Source organism: Dermacentor albipictus, chromosome 8 (assembly GCF_038994185.2).
Source record: "Dermacentor albipictus isolate Rhodes 1998 colony chromosome 8, USDA_Dalb.pri_finalv2, whole genome shotgun sequence".
Classification (NCBI taxonomy): domain Eukaryota; kingdom Metazoa; phylum Arthropoda; class Arachnida; order Ixodida; family Ixodidae; genus Dermacentor; species Dermacentor albipictus.
Genome location: NC_091828.1, coordinates 46,520,668 through 46,545,844, shown reverse-complemented (window position 1 = coordinate 46,545,844; position 25,177 = coordinate 46,520,668). Strand labels below are relative to the sequence as shown.

Sequence of the window (25,177 nt, the reverse complement as noted above, 5' to 3'; positions counted from 1 at the left end):
TCTTTAGAGGGCTGCCTCCGAGGAAGTAGGTTGGACACGCATCATTTTTTTTTGTCGCTGATGCTCATGCAAGCACTGTTTGCAGTGCTACTAGAAAGTTTGGTGCTGTAGAGTCCCCACCTCCCTGTGCCGTCATGGGCTTAGCCACCAGCTTGATCGGGGAGCCTTCGGTTCCCCCCAATGGAGTTCCTCAGGGCACTCTAATAAAGTTCTTGTCACTGTCACTGTAGGCCCTGTCGTTCACCTTTACGGAAAGTATTCATTTCAAGCCCGTATGCTGCACATCGGCTTAATGTTGCAGTGAAAATGTTAACTTGTTAATCGAACACATTCTGCGAGGATGTATTAGCAACATGGTTTTGAGTTTATCTTTTTCCTGACTACAGTTTGTAGTATCACGGCGAGAAACATTTTATTGGAAGCTGGAGAGATTTACGCAGTTCAAGCACACCGACTGCTCAAAGCACTGATGACACCTTTTCACTTCCCCCGCAATGCACTCGCACCATCTTCTCTGACCATGGATCAAAAGCCAATTACAGATTCATTGACTCAGTATGTGCTGCTTCTCAAGCAGGCATCGAAGAAATCCTGTTATACGCGGCTACATGCTTAATTCTTTCATGATGCAGGTCACATATATTAAACATATTGCAAACAGATCACATATTGCAAACGCATTATTTCTTTTTGCAGTCCTCAAGTATAAGGATACACTGACTTAAACATGACTGCGCTGCGTCATGTTTCCTTCAGTGCATCAGCGTTCTTCAGTCCTGCAGGAGTGATTTATCCCCAACTAGACCATGCGCTTGAAAAAACGTAAGTTAAGCAGTACTGTGAACTTGTACCGAACTGGATTCCAATACCGAATAGAATAGTGTACCGTCAGCTGAGACGGATGGCGTGGCTGATGACGTACGTGCTTCCCACTGTTCGGCTACTAGTATCTTTCGCTTTCGAATGTTACCTTTGCCCCTGGAAACAGCGCCGAGGTCGCGCGTTAAACTTGAGTCACCTGATACCACACGAAACACGCCGTTGTTCACCACTGGAAGTTCCACACGATTGATTCACCACATGCCTTCACTAAATCAAGAGCGCCATATTTTAAATCGCTGAAGTGCCAAACGGAACTCAAAATTCATTTCTTTCGACAGAGTTTTTCAGCTGGGCTAGTTCACTCGCCAGTTATGAACTCGATGGGCACACTAGGCCTACCTGGTAACGTAAACATCGGTGGTAGGCGAGTGCTGATTATCAAGACTGCGGAGTTCGAAAGCATGGGTGCTATAACGTAAAACTATTGCAAAGTTTTCTATTCCAATTGTGCAATCATCCCTCCGCCAATGGCCAAGTTTTTTTAACCACCCCCACTTCACCTGTCTGTCTCACGGCGTCAGGAAAGTCGCGGTATGATGATGTATGATGTGAACACACTAATTATGCATGACTACAAAGAACAAAAGAACAATAGTTTTTTCTGATTCGGCGCTTTTTGGCCATTAGACCTCAGCTACTGGTCAAAAGTTTTCGGGCTGCACCCCCTTCACCTGCCTGTCACGCGGCATCACAAAACCGCGAAAACTGACACCGTAGAAGTGACGTGTATGCGTTAAAGATGCATTAATATACCGAACAATGCTGGATTTTGCTCTGAATAGCCGCAGGCTGTCCGGTTCCGAAAGGAATAAAAGATGGCTGCCACCGATCTTTCAGGCACTGACTACTTGCACCTGCCGGAGAGCATGGGTTTATTTGCGTACAGTACTTTTTTGTGTGTCTGTGTCACGTTTTCGAGCACTTTCAGCGCGTTTACGTCCTTGCTCAGTCAACTTTTCTTTGCTGACGATCCTTTTTAGTGGCATTCTTAACCTTCCGTTGCATGCTGCCGCGGTTTTCGACGAGCCACCCCAAGCTAAGAAAGGGAAAGCGGAGCAATAGCAGACGCCGCACCACCATCTTCATCTGGTTATCGATTTTCAGTGCACTGGCTCGGCCCCATCAAATCTCTATCCACTTGAGCCCTGCTCCTCGCCTCTTATCAGCCAATTAGATAAGAGAAGCCGCTCTGTGTCGGCAATGTTATTCGTTTTTAACCCATTAGGGACCAGTTTCTTTTTTTTTCTTGCTATCTTGAAATAAACCTAATATATTAACTTACCTTTATACTAATAATTCACGTGCAAGAAATTATTACTCTTGCCTAATTAGTTTTCGAAATATAGCCCGTGACCATATGGTCACACTGGGCCCTTACGCTACAGCAGAATACACGAAGTTAAAAACATTTATTTCAAGCCATAAAACATCACAAAAACACACATAGCGAACAGTCGAGCGCTTATTTAGTGTGATGTGGCTTAAATCATGGAATACACATGCCGACATCATAGTTTGTGAATTGTGTGCGTACCAGGCTGTTGCAATTATCTCATGCACACCTCCACGTCTTGCCATTAGGTATTGGTGCAACAAAGAGGGCCGCTTGGTCATACCGCGTACCATTCAGGACATCACCAGTCTTTGGTATTCTGCGTTGACCAGGTCGTCTAGGCTTATTGTCCCATCGCATCAGGTAGCTTTGTGCAATTTGCTTCCGGAATTCCACCTGCGTGACGTTGAACCCTGTGCTACGAATGAGGGCCCAAGCGTTGCTGATAGATACATCACAAAGTCAAGTGAAAATAGGCCACCACAACTTTTTGCCACGGATTGCAATGCTATAGGCGCCTACATTTGCATCCATCTGGTCTGTAGCTCCTATAAAACTTGTGCTGAGCAGCAGTGTTTGGATGGGCCACCTTGATTCACTTCCTCTCAACACGAGAGTAGCTGTCTGCAGATGACATTGGCTCTACGCCGTGAATGGTGCTTACGATCGGTACTACAGAACTGTCCATCCAGCGGACAACAATTATCCCATTGTCGCTCAGCACGGGCTCTTCGTGCCCGCTAGGTTGGCGCTTGACGAATTGTGGTCGAGCGATAGGGCACTCTTTGGGAACACGGTTCTGCTTCAGTGTGCCCGTGCCTTCGTAGCCCTGTGCCTTGAGATGCCTGAGTAGCTGCATGCTTGTGAATAAATTATCGAAATAGAAAAAGAAAGGAAAGTCGTGCGTCTCTGCTACGAGTTCTTCCACCATTTGAAAAAGTGGCACCGCTGCTTTTCCGAAGTCCTTTTCATATATTTCTTATGTTCCGGGATCCCCTGCTTGCCTTGATACACTTTGAAGTTTACAAGGTATCTGTTCTTGGCATTTAGGCACCATACTTTATTCCCGAAGTGGATATGATTTCCGCGCATTTATATCGAGCCTTTGGCGGCTCGATATAAATCACTGACACTTCGTCATATTCCTCTCCGACTGTCTTCGCTATTTCTTCCAATATCAACCTATTCAGACAATAAAATTCTTATTTTATTGTCTGAATAAAATAAGTCCGTGCAAGAGATGAGAATGCAGTTAAAAAAAAAAAGTTAGGTAGCCTAAAGGCCCAGCGTGACCATATGGCAACGCGTAAGGTAACACGCTCGTTCACGCATAAATCAAACATTAGTCTTTCACAAATGCTCATCGAAGGTCACATATTCAAAGAACAATACGGAGGTAAGGATATCTGACTATTGCCCAAAGAAGTAGTGAAAAAAAACACGCTTACCCCTTGGAGCAATGTATGGCAACGCTACTCCCAGAGCAACACTTATTGCCGTGTTTGCGAGGAGCTCCCACAAAACGACTGACAGCTGCTGCCACTTGGTATCCATAAAGGGAACTCTAATCTGGCAAACTCAACGTCAAAGGCCATTTTGGTGCCATTTTGTTAATGTTAATTCATTGAAATCCACTGTGCAGGCTACCGTGACCATATGGGCACGCTGGTCCTTAATGGGTTAAAGCAAACAAAAATGACCTCCTGTAATTGAGGAGAGTGTTTGATTAGTCTCTCCAAACAACCCTGCGTCTCAGCCCCCGACACTTTCATCGGCGGTTACAAAAAATTGACGTCAGGAGATTGGAATAAAAACATATTGGAATAGCTTTACGTTATAGGGCCCCGTGTTTCCATTCGTTTCGAGCACGACAAAATGCACACAAACTAAGCACATAGGTTGTGGCGATCGTGATTCGATTGGTTGTTTCAGCAGACGATCGCACTGAGGCTGGCGGAACCCAGTGGGCAGGTTGGATTTGTCGGCGTCGTTCGAAGTAGGTTCGGATCCACGTCGCACTGCCACAGCCCACGGTCGTCGTTTCTGTAGTTGGCACCCACAATCACCACTGCCTTTCAGGAACACCGTCGCGCGTGTCGGGCGCCCAAAGAAATCGGATGCTCATTGGTGTCGGCATCTCCGCATCAGCTTCCATCATAGGCATAGTAGCCGGAGACTTCGCATCCTACTATTGGTTGACGCCGGCGACGCATCGTAGTCTCTGACTGCTGCACGCCGCCGAAGCGTCGCCACGCGTGGGCGAACTTCTAGCATCTTCAGTCGACAGAATCTCTGCGCGTTGCCACGCTTCGCCCAGTTGCCGACCGACGCTTTTGACGCATTGGCGCGTGTCCAAGCTTGCCGACGTGTGCCAGCCGTTGGGCCTTAAGCCGACGGGGTGCGGTGCGCTGAAAACGCTGGAGTGTATCGGGTGCTTAAAGGGCAACTCCGGCGTATTTTTAACCATATTAGGATATTGTTATTTTCAAATGACATTGACGGTCCTGTCACCTCTAGGGTGGTTCAACTTCCTTAGAACTTCATAAATAATCTTAAATAACCAATAAACAAAATACCGAAACCGGTAGCTGCTTCGTGTGACGTCAAGATGAGTGAATGACGTCAGGTCCTACATAACCATCATGTAAACACGCCGTACGCATGCTAAACACGCCGTACACGTGGCGCTTACACCAAAGAATCGAAGCTGATGATGTCTCCTGACGACGCAGGGAGCCTTTACGTAGTTTCCGAACTAGGCAGCGGTGATTTAAGCGACGATTTTAGCGAGAGTGGGGTGTAGAGATTGACGTCGCAAACACAGGGTGGCCATGAGAAAGTCATGAGTCCGAAACGCAACCAATATTTAAAATTCATTTTCAGATATACTAAATGACTTGCAGCCATATAGTTTGGCACAAATAATCAAAATGCAACAGATAATATGCATGCAAAATTTTATTACCATCAGTGGACATCGGAAAATTGCAGAAGTTGCACTTTAAGAGCTGTGCTCTAAAATGAAAGCGAACGTGGAGTGCAGCATGAGATGACAAAAAAGGCCGTCGTGATGGAGAAAGTGGTGGTGGAGGTTACAGTTAAAGCATGAAGAGGAAAACGAAGGGGAGATGCCTGCATATGCGCTGAGTTGCCGGCGGTCACAGCATCCGCAGCTGCGTGGGCGATCTACCCTGCACTTCCGAAATGGGCCAGGTTGGCCTGAGGTGGGAGTGCTACGCTTGTACCAGCGTGTGTGACGGGGATCACTTCTCCGGCAAGAGATGGGGAGCGGCTACGAGTAAAGCTCGATGTGTCTCCGTTGGATGATGTCGCAGCTGGCACTGGTGGCACGAAAGCGTCAGAAGAAAGTCATACAGCCGTGCAAGACGCGTTGTATAGCGACAACGTCTACGATATCACTCCAGAATACTGCGCGTCGTCTGCTGCATGACCGGAGGTCTGTCTGCGTTGGCTGCTGTGAATGGCGCCTACAGGTCGCCCACGCGCAGCCTCTCGCCATTTCCCGATTAGCGAGGCAGTCGCGCCACAATTCGCTCCATTTTCAATGTGCCCCACGAGAGATTGTCCGCGCCACCTAGGCTACGTACCACGTTCTCTTCCTGATATAAACCGTGTGCCTATATAATCATAACAGAAAACATTGACACGCGCAGTGAAAGAAAGTACAGAGCTGCGCTCAAATTTCGCATTGGGGAGTATCGTAATCGTCAATGAACTTTTACAGCTAAGCTGTTTGCCTATAGTTGGTCAAGAATTTTCGCGACACGTGCTCAGGGAAATAAAAACGATTTCAAACATAAACAACCTTCACCAATTTAAGCGAAAAGCGCGCACATTTTTTGGCACAACGCATAAAACATGCAGCTCAGCTTTCGTTTCAATAAAGAGCAAGCATCCTAACCACATCACTAATGATAAAGTGCTCCTTGTAAAAATGATAAGCACGTAGCGCTCCAAACTTGCCTTGCCCATTAAATATTGCTGTTGCGTAAGCTGCCGCAGCGACAGCAGCTTGCGAAGAGGGGAGTGACGTCACTGTCTTTTCAAATATAAAGGTATAACCAGCCTAGAAACTGGTTTATTTCTTGTTGTAATACCACTACGAGTAGGCAACGCGCAGTTAGGACTTTGGTGCAGCGGCCTGAATACGAGGAGCTGCAAAGGGAAAAGAATCGGCACTACGACCAGCGGCAGCGTGCTGCCAAAATTGCCATTAGTCTAAATTACCATTACTATAAAGCAATAAAGCATTACATGCCCCCCTCAGCAGTTGTAGTGGTGGTTTTCAACAGCTTCGCTGCACATCCACTTTCGCAGGGCCTGGATGGCGAGCTTTCTTTTTTTTTTTTTCCGCCCAGACAGTCGTGCCAGCGGAACGACCTTTGCGATCGATCGAGAGCCGAGTTTTATGCACGAAAAACGCAGCTTCCACGTCATTGCTTCGTTATCCTTACCATTGGTGGCACGTGGCAGTAGGCGCAAACGTGCTTAGGCGCAAATTTTGTTGAACGGCATGCGTGCGGTACCAAATGAACGAACGAGCAGGACAGCGAGTAAAGATGGGCGCGTATGGTAACTGCAACAGTGGCAACGCGCCGTCCAATGGTCTCGCTCCAATGGACTCCAAACTTATGCTGTCGACATTGCAATAACGTTCGTAAGCCTAAAAGCCAAAGAAGTTGACGTCATAACAGTAGAGCAAGGCTCTGAACTATGCTTTGAGACTCGCATAGTTCTCACGCGAGCAATTTTCAATTAATCAAGTGCGCTCTTTCGTCTTGTAGAACTGCAAGCTTGCAGAAACCATAGAAGACATGGCAACATAACGCTTCAGCTCTAGCTGTGCTTGCGCTGCTGAGTGTCGATCGCATGCAAGGAAAAGGAGCTGTGGTATACACGAGGCTGTCATCATTTGAAAATTTATTGGTGATGCAATACCTTACGCATTAGTTCAAAATTTTATGTACCGAAACTTCTTCAACGACACGAACAGAAACTGTTGGGGAAGACAGATGAAAAGCAAAATGTCACTTGTGTGAAGCGACTTATTTAAGACCGCTCGTGGTAGCCAAATGGCTACGGTGCTCTGCTGCAGATCTCAAGGTCGCGGGCTCGAGTCGCCGCTGCGGTGGGGACATTCATGTGCAGACGAAATGCAAAAATGCTCGTGCACCGTTCTTTCGGTGCACGTTCAAGAAAACCATGTCATTAAAAGTTAGTACTCAGCACTTTACTTTAGCTTCGTTTATACCCAACTGTTGAATTTAGGGACAATAAATCACATCTTATAAGAAAAAGAAATTTTTATCAATAGGAGTATGATAGGAACCCAACCGTTCATTCTTGCTTGGGAGCACAGAGAAGTGTGTGGAGCGACTGGCCTAAAGGCACTAAACTGCAGTCATCACGATCTTGCTGATGAGAGAGGGAGAGAAACGAAGAGAGAAAGGCAGGCAGGTTAACCAAGGAGGGGCCTCATTGGCTACCCTACGATTGGCGAGAGGGAAAGGGGAAGTATAGACAAGAAGAGAAGAAAAATAATGTCCACTCATTCTCACAGGCATGTCCGCTGTCACAAGCGTTAGTACGGTCTGCTATCCTTCAAGAAGTGCAGAAGGGTTTTTGTGGCCTTTCACATGCAAGAATGCATAGGCCATGGTGCGAAGTTCTTTTCCTCCAAGAGCACTCTGTATTCTAACAGGCTGAGTGGTGTAGGCACTCGGCGATCTTTTTTTATAAGCTGAGCGAGCAGCTTCACCTTGCGCTGACGTTGCCGATAATTCCGCACTGGCTCGGCAGCCACTGAAATACAACGTCGTGCCCTTTCTCAAGCACGTGGTGATGGGCGTGCCTTGTTTCATACACCAGCTAACCCATTCATTATCATCGTCATAATCACCATCATCATCAACCTATTTTAACTCCGATGCAGAACGAAAGCCTCTCCCTCCAATCTCCAAGTACCCCTGTGCTGTACCATCCGATTACAACTTGCGCTTGCGAATTTCTTAGTTTCATCACTCAACCTAGTATTTTGCCCTCCTCTACTGCATTTTCCTTCTTTTAGCATGCATTCTATAACCCTAATGGTCAACCAGACCTGCCCAGCTCCATTACTTTCTCCTAATATCGTTTAGAGTATCGGCTATGCCCGTTTGCTTTCTGATCCAAACCATTCCCTTCCTGTTTCTTAACGTTACGCCTATTATTCTTCGTTCAAACACTCTTTGTGCGGGACTTAATTTGTTTTCAAGCCGCTTTGTCAGCCTCCGAGTTTCTGCCCAGTATCTTAGCAGCGATACAAGGCATTGATTGTACACCTTTCTGCTTAGTGATGATGGTAAGCTTTCAGTAAGAATGTGAGTATGACTGCTGAATGCACTCCAACCCAGTTTTATTCTTCAATAAATTTTCTTGTCATGATGAGGGTTCCCTTTGAGTAATTGTCCTAGGTAAACGTATTCAATCGCATACTCTAGAGGCTCACTGGTGATCCTCAACTATTGTTCCCTTGTCAGGCTATTGATCTTTACCTTTGTTTTCTGCTTATTAACCTTCAACCCCGCTGTTACAATCTCTTTGTTCAGGTTCTCAATCATTTGTTGTAACTCGTCACCACAGTTGCTGAATAGGACAATGTCATCTGCAAACCGAAGGTTGCTAAGAAATTCGCTGTTTATCCTTACCCTATAAGCTGTCCAAATTTAATAGCTTGAATACTTCTTGCAAGCACGCAGTCAATAACACTCGAGAGATTGTCTCCTTGTCAGACCCCTTTCTTTATAAGTATCTTCCTACTTTTCTTGTGGACAATTGAGGTATGTGTTGAACATTTACAAATATTTTCCACACCATATACTTAAACCTCCTCTACTCTTTGATTACATAGTGCCTGTTTGATTGCTGGTATTGGTACTGATGCTAATGCCTTTGTGTAATCTGTGAAAGCCATGTAGAAAGGTTGATTCTACTCTGCAGATTTTTTTTATTACCTGGTTGATTACATGGATATAATTCATTGTACAGTGTCCCCTCCTGCAGCCAGCCTGTTCCCTTGGTTGACTGAAGTCAAGTGTTATCCTTACTCTATTATAAATTATCTTCGTGAATATTTTATACAATAATGGAAGTAAGCTAATGGGCCTATACTTTTCCTTTCTTTAGCGTTTCCCTTTTTGTAGGTGATTATAATTTTGGCATTCATCCAGGTCTCTGGAACCCTTGAAGCCGTGAGACATTTCGTATAAAGGGCCGCTTGTTTTTCAAGCATGGTGTCTCCTCCATCTTTGTTTAAATCGATTGTTATTACTTCTTCACTTGTCGCCTTTCCTCGTTTCATGTCTTCCAAGGCCCTTCTAACTTCATCGCAAGTTATAGAAGGAGCCTCTGTAACCTATTCATTACTACAGTCAAAGGAGGAGTCCAGGCTTCTCTGGGTATTGTGCAGCTCAGTGTAGAATTTTTCCGCTGCTTTTACGATATCTTCAAATTTGCTGATGATATTGGCCTGCTTATCTTTCATTGCATACACCTTGGCTTGTCCTATGCAAAGTTTTCGTCTCACTGATGTCATGCTACGTCCATTTATTGCTGCTTCCTCAGTATTTTTTACCTTATAATTTCGAATAACCTTTATTTTCTCCGTGTTTATCATTTTAAATAATTCCCAGAATTCTATCTGACCTCTCCACTTGGGCTGTTTCATTCTTTGTCATTTCTTTATTAGGTCCTTCGTTGCTTGGGAGAACTTACCTATTCGTTGCCTTGGTGCAATGCCACTAACTCCGAGTGCTGATTCTGAAGCTGCCTAGTCACGTTTTCAGTCATTACCTCTATGTGATCAACATCTTTCTGTTTTAACGCTGCGTATTTGTTTGGAAGTACCAGCCTGAATTGGTCTGCTTTTACCCTTACTGTATCTAGGTTGGCCTGTCTTTCCTTGGCCAATTTTAATCTTTCTCTCTTCAAAATGAAGTAAACCATAGCCCTTAGTAACCTATGATCCCTGTACTTCACCCTATCTAACATTTCTACACCCTGCACTATGGTGCGATCGGCAGAAAGTATGAAATCAATTTCATTTCTGATTTCACCATTAGCGCTTTCCCAGGTCCACTTTCTGTTCGAGCGCTTCCTGAAAAAGGTGATAAATATTCGCAGCTTTTTCCTTTCCGAGAATTATACCAACATTTCTCCTCAAGGGTTCCTATAATCCACGCCGTAGTTGCTAATTGCGTTTTCACCAGCCTGCTTTTCTCCACTTTTGCATTGAAGTCGCCCATGGCTATAGTATAGTGAGTTTGCACTTTTCGCATCGCTAATTCAACATATTCATAAAACTCATCTACTTCATAATCGTCATCATGACTGGAGGTTGAAGCGTAGTCTTGTACCACCTTTAATCTATACCTCTTATTAAGTTTCATTACGACTACTGCTACCCTCTCATTAATGCTGTAGAGTTCGTCAATGCTGCTTTCTATGTCCTTAGGTATTAGGGATCCTACCCTGTATAACTTCCTATCTGGCAGTGCTCTATAGCAGAGGATATGGCCGTTAGTCAGCACTGTATAGGCCTCACCAGTACTAACCTCACTAAGGCCAATGATATCCCAAACTATGCCTGATAGTTCCTCAAACTTCTGCTATGTTAGCCTCATTCGAAAGAGTTTGGGTGTTAAAGGTTGCAAAGGTCACTTTTTGTAGGCTGCCTATCTGGGTTCAGTGATTCTTAGAACCTTCTGCTGAGTTACAGGTCTGACCGCCGCCTTGGCCAGGTGCTCTTCAGCTGCTGTAGACTGAGGGCCATGGGCTAATTGTAGGAGTCATGAGGGAGGTAGTGGCCGAATACTGTACTAGGGAGGCCAATTCGTGTTCTGGTGAAGGGAGTGACTATGTTGAAGCTTAGTGGGCCTTCCTAATTCGTTTAGTATGACCCCACTGGTTCACGGCGTTTTAGCCGATGTCAGGCGCCACTCACGCCTGGAGGTGTTTTAGAGGAGATGATGAATTCCGGACTACCCCATTCAGATTTTTAAAAAAACTCGAGGGTTCGAACTTCTGACTACTACAACCGAGCATACACGGTAGCTCAGTCAGATAACCCTGCAGGCTGTGAGGCTGTCTTATGGTAGAAAATGTCAGCCCAGATCTTACGTGCCTAAAAATTTCCTTGATTTCTTGATAAATGTCGTAGTACCTCGTAGCTCCTGAATCTCACGTACGCAGGCGGCCGTGAACTCGGCTAGATAAACTATACGGACGTTCCGACGCCCTTGGACAGCACTTAAAACGAGAAGGGGGAAATGATTAAACTGGTCGCTTCTCTCACCTGAAAGGCGACGGAATGCGGGGTACATCCATATTGTTCTGCGTCGAAAGGCCGAGTCGTCGAGAGAATAAGCTGCACTGCCATTTACACATACGTATATATACGCGGAATCTGTCGCTCACGAACGAATCGCAAGACTGCGCCACCGGACTCTCTGTGACACAGAGTCCATGCCATTACTCGCTTTTAAAAGTAATATTAACGCGCTCGATACGCTCACTTCGATCACAAAAAGGGGGCCATCTCAATTGGCACATCTCGGCAGCGCAATTCGGAAGTCTCTCCAGCTCGTTTCCTAAATCTTACATGCCTGAAAACGTTCTTGATTTATCCACGATATATATGTTTTGCTGGTCGCAATGGGTAAATCAATAGGGAATGATTTCTAAATGGCTCTGACCTTGTAGTTCCGGAATCGCACGTGCAGAAGCAGCTGTGAACATGCCTGGGTAAACCATAGAGGTGTTTCGATAAACTTGTACATCACTTAAAACTAGAAGGGGGCAAAATAATGGTGGAACTGGTCGCTTCGCTCACCCGAAAGGCGACAAGACACGGGGTACTTCCATTTTGTGCTGCGTCGAAAGGCCGAGTCTTTGAGAGTAGATAAGCTGCACTATCACATACACATACGTGTATATACCCGTAAACTTTCGCTCACGAATGAATCGGATGACTGCGCCAAAGGATTCTCTGTGACACAGAGCCCATACTGCTACTAGCGTTTAAAAACGATAACGTGTACGATGCGCTCGCTTCGATCCCAAAAATAGGGGAGTCTATAAGCAGGCACATCTCAGCAGTTCGCTTAGGAAGTTACTGCAGCCCATTTCGTAAATCTAGGCTGCAGTATACGTAAGGCCAAGTGCGGACTTGGTAGGGCTGATCTCGAATCGAAGAAATTGACCCAACCATTTGGTGGCTGCTGGTTCACGTAAATGAGTGTACATTGAAGAGGCTTCGAACGACAGAAAGCTGAGCTACTTGGTAAGGAATCGTAATGCAAAGAAGGGGTAAGGCGTGTGGACATGGACACAAAAGAAGTGGACAACAGGAACGCCGACTATCGACTGAAGGAAGCACTGAGGCGAAAAAATAAACAGACACGAAACTCATCTCCTCGTGCTGTGGAATGGTAGCACTACGTGTTAATCGGGTACACGTGCCGGTCTACGTGAAAGGTCTGCGCCTTATGTAAGGTAATCGAAGGCTAAATCTCACACGCACTTCCGTAGGAGAGAAGATACGCGTTTTATGGTTGAGGCACACCCGCCGTGCTTGCTCAGTGGCTATGGTGTTGGGCTGCTGAGCACGAGGTCGCGGGATGGAATCGCGGCCACGGCGGCCGCATTTCGATGGGGGCGAAATGCGAAAACACCCACGTTCTTAGATTTAGGTGCACGTTAAAGAACCCCAGGTGGTCGAAATTTCCGGAGTCCTCCACTACGGCGTGCCTCATAATCAGAAAGTGGTTGGGGCAAGTATAACCCCATAATTTAATATTTTTTTCATGGTCGAGGCACGGCATATCAATAATGGTGGATGTCTCGCTTGCAGATAAAAAGCAGGTGCGCCTGCTTTAACACATTATGATTACAATTGTGCTCTGCTTTCCATGGAATATTCATTTTCATGTGTACTACTTGTGCAAGAAGCCATATCAAATGGAAAGCGTGAGCCTTAAACAAATGCTGAAAGCTCTTGATCCTACCTAGCAATTACAGAGAAACATGAGACACGCAGTTCTGTCTTTATTCCTGGTGGGAGTTTGGGTCTGTTGAACACACCATGCCTGACATCTGTAGCTACTCTTGTAGACTTGTCTCACTGAAGTACCTTTCGCCTGCTTTTACCCTTAAAAATGGTGGGAAGGTATTTCTTCCTTTCAATACTACTTTACCTCTCTACGAGAACAAACAAAGCCAGCTGACCACTCCTACCAGATGGCGGAGCAACTGTAACCATAATTCCGATTTCGTTTTATTTAACGCACACGTGCACCAGCACGTTCTAAGCCAGGCCAGTTTCTGTTTCAGTGTCATGTGGGTGCCGACCATTCCTTCCACTGAGGATTGTTTCACGCGCAAGCGAAAAGCGCTGTGTGGTGAGGCAGACCGCATCTACCAGCTCCCAGCAATAGTCTCTGCACGGCTTCGCATGAGTGACCCTGCTCCGCAACAGGTTACTTGAGGTGATGCATGAAACTTATAGGGTGTCCCAGCTAACTTTTGCGAAGCTGTCCAGCAAAAAGAAAAAAAAAGATTTAAAACACGGTGCAACATCAGATTTTAATACCTGTGATATTTAGTTGTCAGACTTCTGAAGACCGAACATCGGTAGTGCTATGATTTCACCTTGCACCAGGTTTTTGAAATCGTTTTTTTTTTTTTACCAGCTTGGCAAACATTATCAAGGGCGCAAATTGTATTATGTACATCCTAATGCATGAAGACGATGCTGCCGTCTTTTCGAAAGCACATAGTGAGATACCTTAAGGTAGTTCGCCAAAGGCACTACAGCAGTGGAACATTTGATTTGCGTTGAGAAGATGAACAAACTTGTTGCTAACCTGTCGTTTCCAGTGAAACGCAAATGCAACCATTACAACCGAATAGAAGTGATTCAAACAGCACTTCAGGAGTAGTGCTCTGTGTTTGGTGCTTTATAAACAAGCTGGAATGCTGTACGTAACCTTCACTTTTTATTTCAAATAAGCAGGCCATCTCACTGCCTCAAGTCCATGATTCTTTACGAGATTGCTTTCACGTGTTGTCTTCAATCATAGCTACCGTTCAAATTTACCCATTGTTCATTTACAAAATTAACCTACGTTCTTCTTAAAGTACTGAAATTAAAAGTTCGCTCCATTCCAAGTTTATTATCGAAATTGGTTCGTCCACAATGTCGTTGCCCTGTGCGCGGTTACCGGCGCAAGAGTATGTGAATGACATGGATGAAAAACGAGGGGGTTTTACGTGTCGCACATGAGGCATGCCGCAGTGGGAGACTTTGGAAAGTTGGACCATCTGGGTTTCCCTAATGTGCACCTAAATCTAAGCACATGGGTGTTTTCGCATTCCGCCCCCATCGAAATCCTGCCGCCGTGGCCGTGATTTGATCCCGTAACCTTGTGCTTAGCAGGCCAACACCAAAGCCACTATGCAACCATGGCGGGTAATCACGCATACGCAGATTCTTTGTGTGGAAATATAATGTTTACAAATAATAATTTATTTTATTCCTCAGAACCAAAGTACCCGATAAGTACAACGAAGCGACCTTCCTACACATTTTCCTAATAAAAGATTTGCGCAGACAAGATGTTTGCTAACGCCTACAGAATGTATTCGTTTCTAATGAATGCGTTAACACTCACCCTGTCTCTGTAAACTACGGCAAAGCTCAAACACAGAGCTCGTTACGGATTGCGGTGTTCAGAGACAAAACGAGTTCCCTAGATTCAGCGATGAACAGCTATAGGCGAAATAATCTTCTTCGTGGTCTAACACTAATTGTTCTATTATGCTTTCACAACTCGCGACTCAGTCTTCAGGAGGCAACCAACTTTATGACCGTTGAGTGTGCGTATGCTCTACCGCTGTGGAAATGAAATCTTAGCGTCAGGCCGAAAATTGATTGAACATTGATGGTGGATAGAGTATTGTACTTTTATTAACGGGTTGTCTATGGTTAAAACCTGCGTCGCAGCGAGTGTACGTTCAGCAGGATGCTACTTCTGAATCTTTTAAGTATTTGAAGTCTAAAACGCATCGCCGGTCTCAAGGAGCTTGCGAGTCCTGACAGGCTTACTTGTCTTGATGGCTTTTTCAGCCTGTCTTACTGGTCCTGCTGGCCTTGCATGCGTTGCTGGGAGTACAATTCAACCCTTGTATCCTCACGTTCTCGTGAGCACTGTCGCTTCAATATTGAAGGTGCAACATATGGCGAGAGACTGCACCACAGTTCGTTCTCTTTCTGTCGTTTCACGAATTCCTCAACGCTCTATTTCCTGTTGCAGTTGGTGGAGGCTCAGCAGGATGCGTGCTCGCCAACCGCCTGTCAGCCGACAAAAGCAAGATGGTGCTGTTAATTGAGGCCGGGGGCATGGAGAATGCTTTTACGCAAATTCCACTGTTCGCGCCCATTCTCATCGGTGGCGGCTTCGACTGGCAATACCATCCTCAACCGCAGGAGCACGCCTGCCTCTCTATGGAGGATAGGGTATGCATGCGTCGGTGGCAGCGCACTACAAACACGGGTCTGATTCAGCTCCAAGAACACCAGTCCAAGAACACCTCCTGAACCAGCTGGTTGTACGCAGCAGCACATTCCTAGCTGTAAATCGCAGATGCGCGCATGTACGGTGATCAGTAATTCAAGCATGGTACTGGAACCGCGTGGACGTCGGTACATGCTGGGTTACGTGTGCGCGCTGGGAGGCCAACTGAAGGCACCATGCATCACACAGTGTGTCCCCCTCATCTTATACCACGGTGCATAAGCTTGGTTCCCCAGCACCCACCGGTAATAAATACTGAAATATTTGTAACGAAATATAACAATGGTAGTGTCCCTAAAACAAGGAAAAAAAGGCTATATAGGACAGCTTGAGGATATGTCGTGACCGCATACACGAAGCTGGACACAGAGGTTTAGTGAAGCGTACAATAAAATAAGTCAAGTGCCACCAGCCGTGCTGTCCGAGAATCGCGTTTGAACAGCTGAGAATCGTACGCCACAGTGGTGGATTGCCGTTCGTGTAGGCATAATGCACAGAACTTAAGCGCCTCCTGACGAGATAGTTTCGTTGGGCTGAGCGGTGCCTTGCTGGCAATGTTCCCTGAGGTGACGAACATCTACAGAGTGATAGTTTCAAGCGAATGTCCGAATACTTTGTGAACTCTTCGGAAATATCTTTATATAGCAGGAGTTGCCTTAGGCCTCTGCAAATATATGGCGGACACTACAGTCTTATGTGTCTTTCAGATATTATTTTGGTTTTTATTATGCGCCTACATTCACATATGAAAGTATCTAACGGGCATCGTTACGGCAGTTCATTCGAGGCCACATGAAATAAATAGTTCAGTTTCTTCATAAAGAGCAAGCACCGATTGTGATATCCTGGCCTGCGCCAACTGATTCCAACTAGGGCCGGCGAATATCCTCATTTCATCGCCTCAACTAGACTTCTGCCGTCCTCGAATGCGCTTCCCTTCTATTGGCACCCGCTCTGTCATCCTTATGGTCCACCGAGATTCGAACCTTCGCATTACATGCCCCGCCCAGCTCTATTGTTTGTTAAATGTCAGTTAGAATATCCGCTATCCCCGTAAGCTCGACGATCCACAGCGCTCTCTTTCTGTTTCTTAACTTTACGACTAGCATTCTTCGTTCCATCGCCCCTTGTGCGTTCCTTATCTTCTTTTCGAGCTTCTTTGTCAGTCTTCAAGTTTTTCCCCATATGTTGGCACCGGTAGTATGCACTGAGTGTACACCTTCCTTTTCAATGATAATCGTAAGCTTCCTATCATCATCTCACAATGTCTGCCATATACGCTCCAATCCATTTTTATACTCTTGTAAATTTGCTTCTCATATTCAGGGTTCCGTGTGAGTAATTGACCTATGTAAACGTACTCCTTTACAGAGTCTAGAGGCTCAATGCGGATCCTTAACTCTTGTTCACTTGCCAGGCTATTTCTCATTGCCTTTGTCTTCTGTATATTAATCCTCAACCCCAATTTTAGACTCTGTTAAGGTCCTCAATCATTTGTAATTTATCCCGTGCGTAGCTGAACAGGACGGCATCTGCAAACGGAAGGTTGCTGAGATATTCGCCGTTGATGCTACCTCCTATGCCTTCCCTCTTTAATAGCTTGAATACTACTAGTAAGCATGCAATGAATACCACTGTCTCCTTGTCTGACCCCTTTCTTTAGGGGTATGTTACTTTTCTTGTGGAGAATTAAGGTACCTGTTGAATCGCTGTAGATATGTTGATTACGTAATGCCTCTATGAATGCTATCTCTACTGAACGAAATGCTTTTTTCGTAAGCTATAAAATATTGATAGAAAGGCTGATTGTACTCTGCAGATTCCTCGATTACCTGATTGATCACACAGATTAAATCTATTGTAGAGTATCCCTTCCTAAAGCCAGCCTGTTCTCGTGGTTCACTGATGTCCAGTGTTGCTTTTATTTTATTGGAAAATATCTTGTGGAATATTTTATATTATACTGGAAGTAAACTAATTAGCCTATAATTTTTTAATTCTCCCTTTCTGCGGTTTAGCATGACCTTTACATTCTTCCACTTCTCTGGGACCCTTGAAGTCGTGTGGCCGTTCGTATAAAAGGCCGCTAGTTTTTCAAGCGTGATGTATCCTCAATCTTTGATAAACTCGAGTGTTATTCCAGCTTCTCCTGCAGCTTTTCCCCGTTTCATACCTAGTAAGGACCTACTAACTCCATAGTTAGTTATAGAAGGAGCTTCTGCAAACTTTTCATTACTAATTCAAATGGAAGTACCGTGGCTGGTACTGAACAGGTCAGTAAACAATTCTACCACTATTTTACTATATCATTGAGATTTGCGATATTAGCCTGCACATCTTTCTGTGCAAGCATCTTGTTTCGTCTATGCCAAGTTTTCTTGTCGCTGATTTCATGCTTCGTCTATTTTTTTTCACTGCTTCTTCAGTCTTTCTGATGTTATAATTTCCAGTATCCCTTATTTTCTTCCTATTCATTAGTTTTGACAGTTCCGCGAATTCTATTTGATCACTCGAGTTGGACACTTCCATTCTTTCTCGTTTGTTTATTAGGTCTTTCATTACTTGGCACAGTTTACCTACTAGTGGCCTTGGTGCCTTACCTTCAACTTCAACTGCTGCTTCCGAAGTCAACCTAGTTGCGGTTTCATTCATTACCTCTATGTCATCTTCATCTCTTTGTTGTAAGGCTTTAAATTTGTTTCCAAGTATCAGCCTGAATTGGTCTGCTTTTACCCTTACTGCATCTCGGTTGGCCTATTTCTTATTGAGCAGTTTTAGTCTTTCTCTCTTCAAATGGAGGTCAATCTTACACTTCACTAAGCTATGATCCCTGCACTTTACCCTACCTATCACTTTTACGGTCTGGATTATGCTGGGATCGGCATAAAGTAGGAAGTCTATTTCATTTATTGTTTCACTATTAGGGTTTTTCCAGGTCCACCTTCCGTTGCTACAGCTCCTGAAAAAGGTCTTCATAATTCGCAGCTTATTCCTTTTCGAGAAAGCGACCATCATCTCTTTGGTGTCCCTAGAATCGAAGCCTTAGTTACCATTTGCTTGTTTACCAGCCTAATTTCTCCCCAGTTTTGTATTGAAGTCTTTCATGACTCCAGTATTCCGACTTTGCACTTTTCAAATCCGTAATAGAAAATTTCTTAAAGGGATCTATTTCATCATCATGACTGAAGGTTTGAGCCTAGGCTTGTGCTACCTTTATTCTATACCTCCTGTTAAGTTTTATTAGGACTGCTGCTAGCCTCTCTTTAATGCTTTAGAATTCATCAATTTTGCTCACCACGCTCTTATAGATTAGGAATGCTACCCCATGTTGCTTCTTATCTGGGTGTGCTCTGGAAATCTACCAATGTTAGGATACACCGGTTAAATTCACTAGATGTCGGAGACAAAGTACCGATTATGTCCACAGACACTCTCTCGAACGGTGTATCGATGAGCGACAAACGACCGAGTGGCGCCTTACCGGGTTTTCCTTTGGGAAACTTATTTTGACACGAGTCACAAAATTGAACATATTTTTCGATATCTGTATGAACGCCGGGCCAGAATAATCGACCAAGTACTTTATCCGTAGTCTTCTTAGGGCCCTCGTGGGCGGGCAATAAATTTTCATGTGCGCCTTCCACAATATGGGTACTCAGTTTCTTTGGGACCACCGCTTGTTGCACACAGTCTTCTCATTACAAGAATGGTAATCGCGATACAATATTCCTTTATCAATGTAATTGGACTTGCGCAGTTGACCCAGTGGCGGGAAACGTTTTGCCAACCTTTTTTCTGCAGATTTCTAAACTGGCAGCTTGTTCTTGTTGCTTTTGAAACACTTGATTTGATACTTGAAATAAGTCCAAGTCGCTTGTGTGCTGCTCTGCCGCAGCTTTCGCTGCCACCAAAGCTGTGTTGCCATGCTTCGTTATACGGGTCGTCTGCCTACTTTCAGGGAGCTTGCTGGCACTCCTACGAGGGTTCCAGGTTGGGTCGGGATCTGTCGGGTTCCGTGATGGGGTAGCATTTCTGACTAATACGTCGTACAATGGGGTTTTTCGAACATTTCGCGACGAAAACACCTGAAAAATATGGCGAAGAGATGTAAATCTGTGCCTCGAAAACTTCAATGGTGCTTCCATCAGCGAGCTGCAGCGTTGGCTTGATGCCGATCATCCCTTTGTCCGGGATAAGAGACCGGCGAACGATGACAGTGTTGCTGCCGGTGTCGCCTAGTAGTGATACCGCTTTTCCATATACTTCCCCCGGTAAAACTTCCATGTCCTAGATTCCCGTCCTTAGGTTCGGAGGCACTACTGGCGCGTCTTCCTTCTGAAATTTCTAATCTTCTTTCTTGCACTGAACTTCCGCAGATGACGAGACTCATGTCGATGCTTATTTCACACTGGCACTTTTCCATTTGCAGGACTGGGCGCCATGTCCCATTTTTTCAACAATACCCATAATTGGGCTGGTCCAGCCTCACGTGGCATTCTGATGATTTGTGTCCTGATTTGCCACAAACAAAGCATTTCATGTCGTATCTCACTGTCTGGCCACCATCATTTTCTTTGCTTTCTCCTTGTTTTTCCTAGAAAACAAGAAGGTTGTCTTCTTGCTCGACTTCCATGAAGTAGTCAGCCGCTTCGGTGATATTTTTCACCATTTTGCAGTTCTGTTCGCGAAGAAACAGTGAGACTACTATGGCGGTTGTTCAAGAGCTATTCAGCGACTATTAATTCCCGAACCACATCAAGAGGTTTCCCTACGACATTTATCTCTACCCACTATCGAAAGGACTGAGAAGCCTAGTACCACACTGCTTGGGTGTCTCAATGTCGTGGGATGTGCTGCGACGATCTTTTCCTGGATAGCCTTCGGAAGTAAAACGAAACCGCTGGAACAATGAATGCCATTTTTACCTTGTCGTAGTCCATCCGTTCGTCAGGCGACGAGCAGCCAAATACCTTCAACCCATCCCCATCCACACACAAACTCAGTGCCGTGTCCCATTTCTCTTTAGGCCTTTCCTGACCTGTAGCGACACTCTCGAATCTTTTTAGATAAGCGTCTAAGTCGTCTTGACTCTTATCAAACACTGGAATTTGTTGGGAGGGTTAACATATGAAGGACGACTTCTCTCCAATCCACGTCCACTATCAGCCGATTCTGGGCAACCTCCCACTTGGCCAACATAACGCGTAGTTCCAATGCACTCTCGTCAAGCTGCCAACGTTGCTCGGTTGCTTCGCGCTCCGCTACCGTTTCATCGCGTGGCTTGGCAGCCTCCTCCTGTGCCTTGTCGGTTCTCACATCTACCCATTTTCTCAGTTCCGCGCTTTGCGGACCCTTGCGCTCGCCCAGCGCCGTAAGCTCCGACAAACTCATCTCGAGGACTATATGGTTATGTAAACTGGAACCAATGGCTATCTTGTCCGGTCGCGGACGCCAATTTTCTGATGACAGGTTTCTCGTGCCGCTGGTTCCGTGCCGCCCCTTGACTGGGTGACGTTCCCGTGTCCCTTCCCTTGTCCGACAGCTCGTGCCACCGCTTCTTTGTCAGCCACTCGAGGATATTTGGAGCTGCCGCTGTTCAGAAGTGTTTTGTCACCGCATTTTTCAACAATGTTCAGCAGACGCTTTCCCCTCACTCATTACAATTACCAAGATGATCATGGTGCATATGATATGATAACGCTCGGACCTTTGTATTCCGAAATTATTCTTAATTTGAAGCCCACGCTTGACTTCATCTAAACGACTCCTGTTGTGAATTCGCTGAAGAAAACACAGTGCTCGTCTAGGACGCTTTCACGCTAGGCGTCACTTGAACCTTGTCAAGCATGGACTTAAAGAGGTACTTTTGAATACCGCGGTATGCTTCATTGTGTATTCCCGCGCTTGACTATGCACTTGAGCGCTGCACGGTTGCCGAGCACTGGCAGGACTCGGGCCGGGTAAGTAATTGTTCACTCGTTACCGCGCCTCAGCCAGGCCTGGATTAAGTCCGGACATGCTATTTGCAACTTCACAAAACTGAATACTATACAAGCTGAAGCCTTATGCAAACTTTCGGTATATTGTGGGTGTCGGTTTATGAGAAAGTCGCGCAGGTAGGCCACGACATAGCAGCTATGCGCCGTAGAAATTAGTTTGCATTAGAGGTGCTCTCCTACCACAGGCAAAACAATACGAGGGATCAACCACGCCTACTGTGCGCGCTGCTTTTTGTACGATCAGCATTGTTTACATTCTTCAGGCATTTTTTCTATCTGCCCGTCTGTCTGTCATTATATGTGTGATTATCTGCCTATATATCTACGATTTCTATGTATATATATACATATATATATATATATATATATATATATATAATTCAAATTGACACCTGCTGGCAGTCAACTTTAATTCATTGCCTTTTATGATTCTTGAGGCAAACAATCGCTCTCATCGCTAAAATCCTTGTTTCTATATTCAGATTCGGCGTGTGCGTTTATTCATCTTCCGCATTAAGCTATATGCCTTTCTTCTCATCTAATAGACTCATTTCAATGTTCAATTATCGCCTTTCTCCTTGTTGCCCTCGAACGAGCTTACCCTGTCACGTACATTGCTGAATTCCGCCTTCATATAGCAGGGTCTCATTGAGCGGTGGGCATAAATTCTACTAACAATATGAATATGCTGCCAATCATAAATATCAATCATACCTATACATTTGGCCTGCCTAATCTCACAAGTGAAGAACTGCATTAATTTTGTTTAGATAATGAGCGCTGGTGTTTGTCACGCAAGTCATGTATGCTTAGAGGATTAGAGGAGTTGAGCAACGCTCCTCTACCGTCTTGCGTACAGTTGATTGGTCAAAATTTAAGAAGGATATGGATGACACATGTCGGGAAGGCCTCTCACACACCATCGAAGAAGCAATCGCAGAGGCATTGAAAACATCCATCTGCTCGCTTACAAGGTCAACAAGGCGAACAGACTTGGACATGGAACTTGAGAGGCTGCGTGCGGCACGCCGACAGGCGGAGAGGAGGTATCGGCGCACGAAGTCCGTCTTGGATCTGAGGGCTTCACGACGCATACAAAAGAAAGTCCAGCGTCGCATAGATAAATTGGAAGATAAGCGATGGAAAACATTCTGTCAGTCACTTGATCCCCGAAAATCGCTCTCGCACATATGGAGAACGGTTAGGGGTCTTCGCTCATCTCCGCATCAAAGGAAGCCCTTCGCTGCTCTGGCCCTCTACCAACTCCGCTCGGAACTTCAAGTGGCTGAAGAGTTCTGTGCACGGGTTGCTGGGTCCGTGGCCATCATTACTGACGCAGCATTGAATGACATCCCTGAGGCACGTGTACCAGAAATAAACGTGCTATTTTCCCTCGAAGAGCTCGATGCTGCGTTGGCGACCTGCAGGCGTTCTTCGTCACCAGGACCTGATGGCATCACGTATGCTGCCCTATGCCACCTTGGACATGACGCACGTGATGAGCTGCTCAAGTACTACAATGAGTCTTGGCAGAATGGCGCAGTTCCTAAAGAATGGAAATCGAGCCGCTTGATCCCCATTCTGAAACCTGGAAAGTCTCCGCTTGAGATCTCATCCTATCGTCCGATTGCGCTTTCGAGCTGCGTCGGCAAAGTGATGGAAAGAATGATTCTTGCTCGATTGGAATGGTACCTCGAGCGATTCAACATCTATCCGGACGCCATGACAGGCTTTCGTCGAGGTCGCACGTCCATCGACAACGTCATTGACATCATAACATGGGTCCAAAATCAAAAAAGTCTCAAGCGCCTTTCTGCGGCACTTTTTCTGGATATAAAAGGAGCATACGACAACGTCGCCCATGAGGCCATACTAAACTCACTAGAGGCTGTTGGAGTTGGTGGCCGGATGTATCAATGGATTCGGGACTATTTGACTGAGAGGCGTTTTTTCTTACAGACCGAAGACGGCCCAACTTCAGACCATTACATCTGCCGTGGTGTGCCGCAGGGTGGAGTGTTGAGCCCTATTTTGTTCAACCTCGTCCTGGTAGGACTAGCGGATTCCCTACCGCAGACAGTACATGTCTCAATATACGCCGACGACATTTGCATCTGGGCCTCTGCGGTGACTCGCCCTCAGCTAAGAGCCAGGCTTCAGCGGGCGGCAACCATGACGGCTTCTTACCTCCGAGAACAAGGCCTCAGTGTGTCTACGGAAAAGTGCGCATTACTTGGTTTCACGCGGAAACAAATGTCATCGTATCCTGTTACCATCGATGGTCAAGCTATATCCTGTGTTAAGACGCATCGCTTTCTGGGCGTCATCATTGACCGCAACCTCTCGTGGAGCCCTCACTGCGCCTATCTGAAGAAGAAGCTCGTCGCCATTGCTCAGGTCTTCAAATTTCTATGCGGGAAAAACTGGGGTACACCAGTCCATTCTATGTTGCAACTGTACAGGGTTTTGTTTCTCGGACTCCTACGTTACAGCCTACCAGTATTGTCAAGTGCATGCAAGACGAACTTTCGCGCCTTGGAGAGCATACAAGGTCAAGCCCTACGCACGTGTTTAGGGCTCCCTCGGTGCACTTCAACCGCAGCAACAATCGCCATCGCAGGAGACCATACAATCCAGACTCATGTAGCTGTCGACTCTCTCAGAGCGCACATTCGCCATCTGTCAAGGATCCCCGACCATCATTTGGCCTCCCTACCAGCAGACAGACCTCAAGCGACCTTTTCTCGGGTGATTAGCGCTCATCAAGAGTACATACCGGTATCTTTTACACCGGCGGCGAAGCCTTCCTCTCCCCTGTGGTGCCTGCGACCACCTCAAGTGAATTTTTCTATTCCTGGCCTCACAAAAAAGTCCAATCATCCATCGCCGGCTCTGAAGCAACTTACGCTCCTATTAATCCACCAGATGTATGATGACCGCATACATATATATACTGATGGTTCGACCTCACCTACCAGCTCAACTGCCGCATTCGTCATTCCAGCCAAGAACGTTACAGCTAAATTCAAATTGTCGCACACGACTACATCTACATCGGCAGAACTTGCAGCTCTCCATGCCGCTATGATGTACATCACCGAAGAGCCAACAGAGAAATGGGTCGTATTTTGTGACTCTAAGGCAGCCCTTCACAGCATCAAGTCCGCATTACGTCCCAGAACTTACGAGCAAATGACATCTGAAATCAGGGAACTGCACCATCATGCTCTGGAAAAAGGACACCACATTATATTTCAGTGGATCCCTGCTCACTGTGGCATCGTCGGCAACAACCTAGCTGACAAGGCTGCCCGGTGTGCCCACGAGGATAC

At 45.8% G+C, this 25,177-nt stretch overlaps 1 protein-coding gene across 1 annotated transcript in view; it reads left to right on the top strand.

Annotated features, from left to right (window-relative positions):
* The window catches only part of LOC135909726 (alcohol dehydrogenase [acceptor]-like), a 72,789-nt gene that overhangs the window by 5,760 nt on the left and 41,852 nt on the right, over positions 1-25,177 (top strand). Inside the window, exon 2 of the mRNA XM_065441787.1 lies at positions 15,586-15,788. Within this exon, the coding sequence (XP_065297859.1) occupies positions 15,586-15,788 (203 nt within the window). The remainder of the gene's footprint in view (positions 1-15,585; positions 15,789-25,177) is intronic.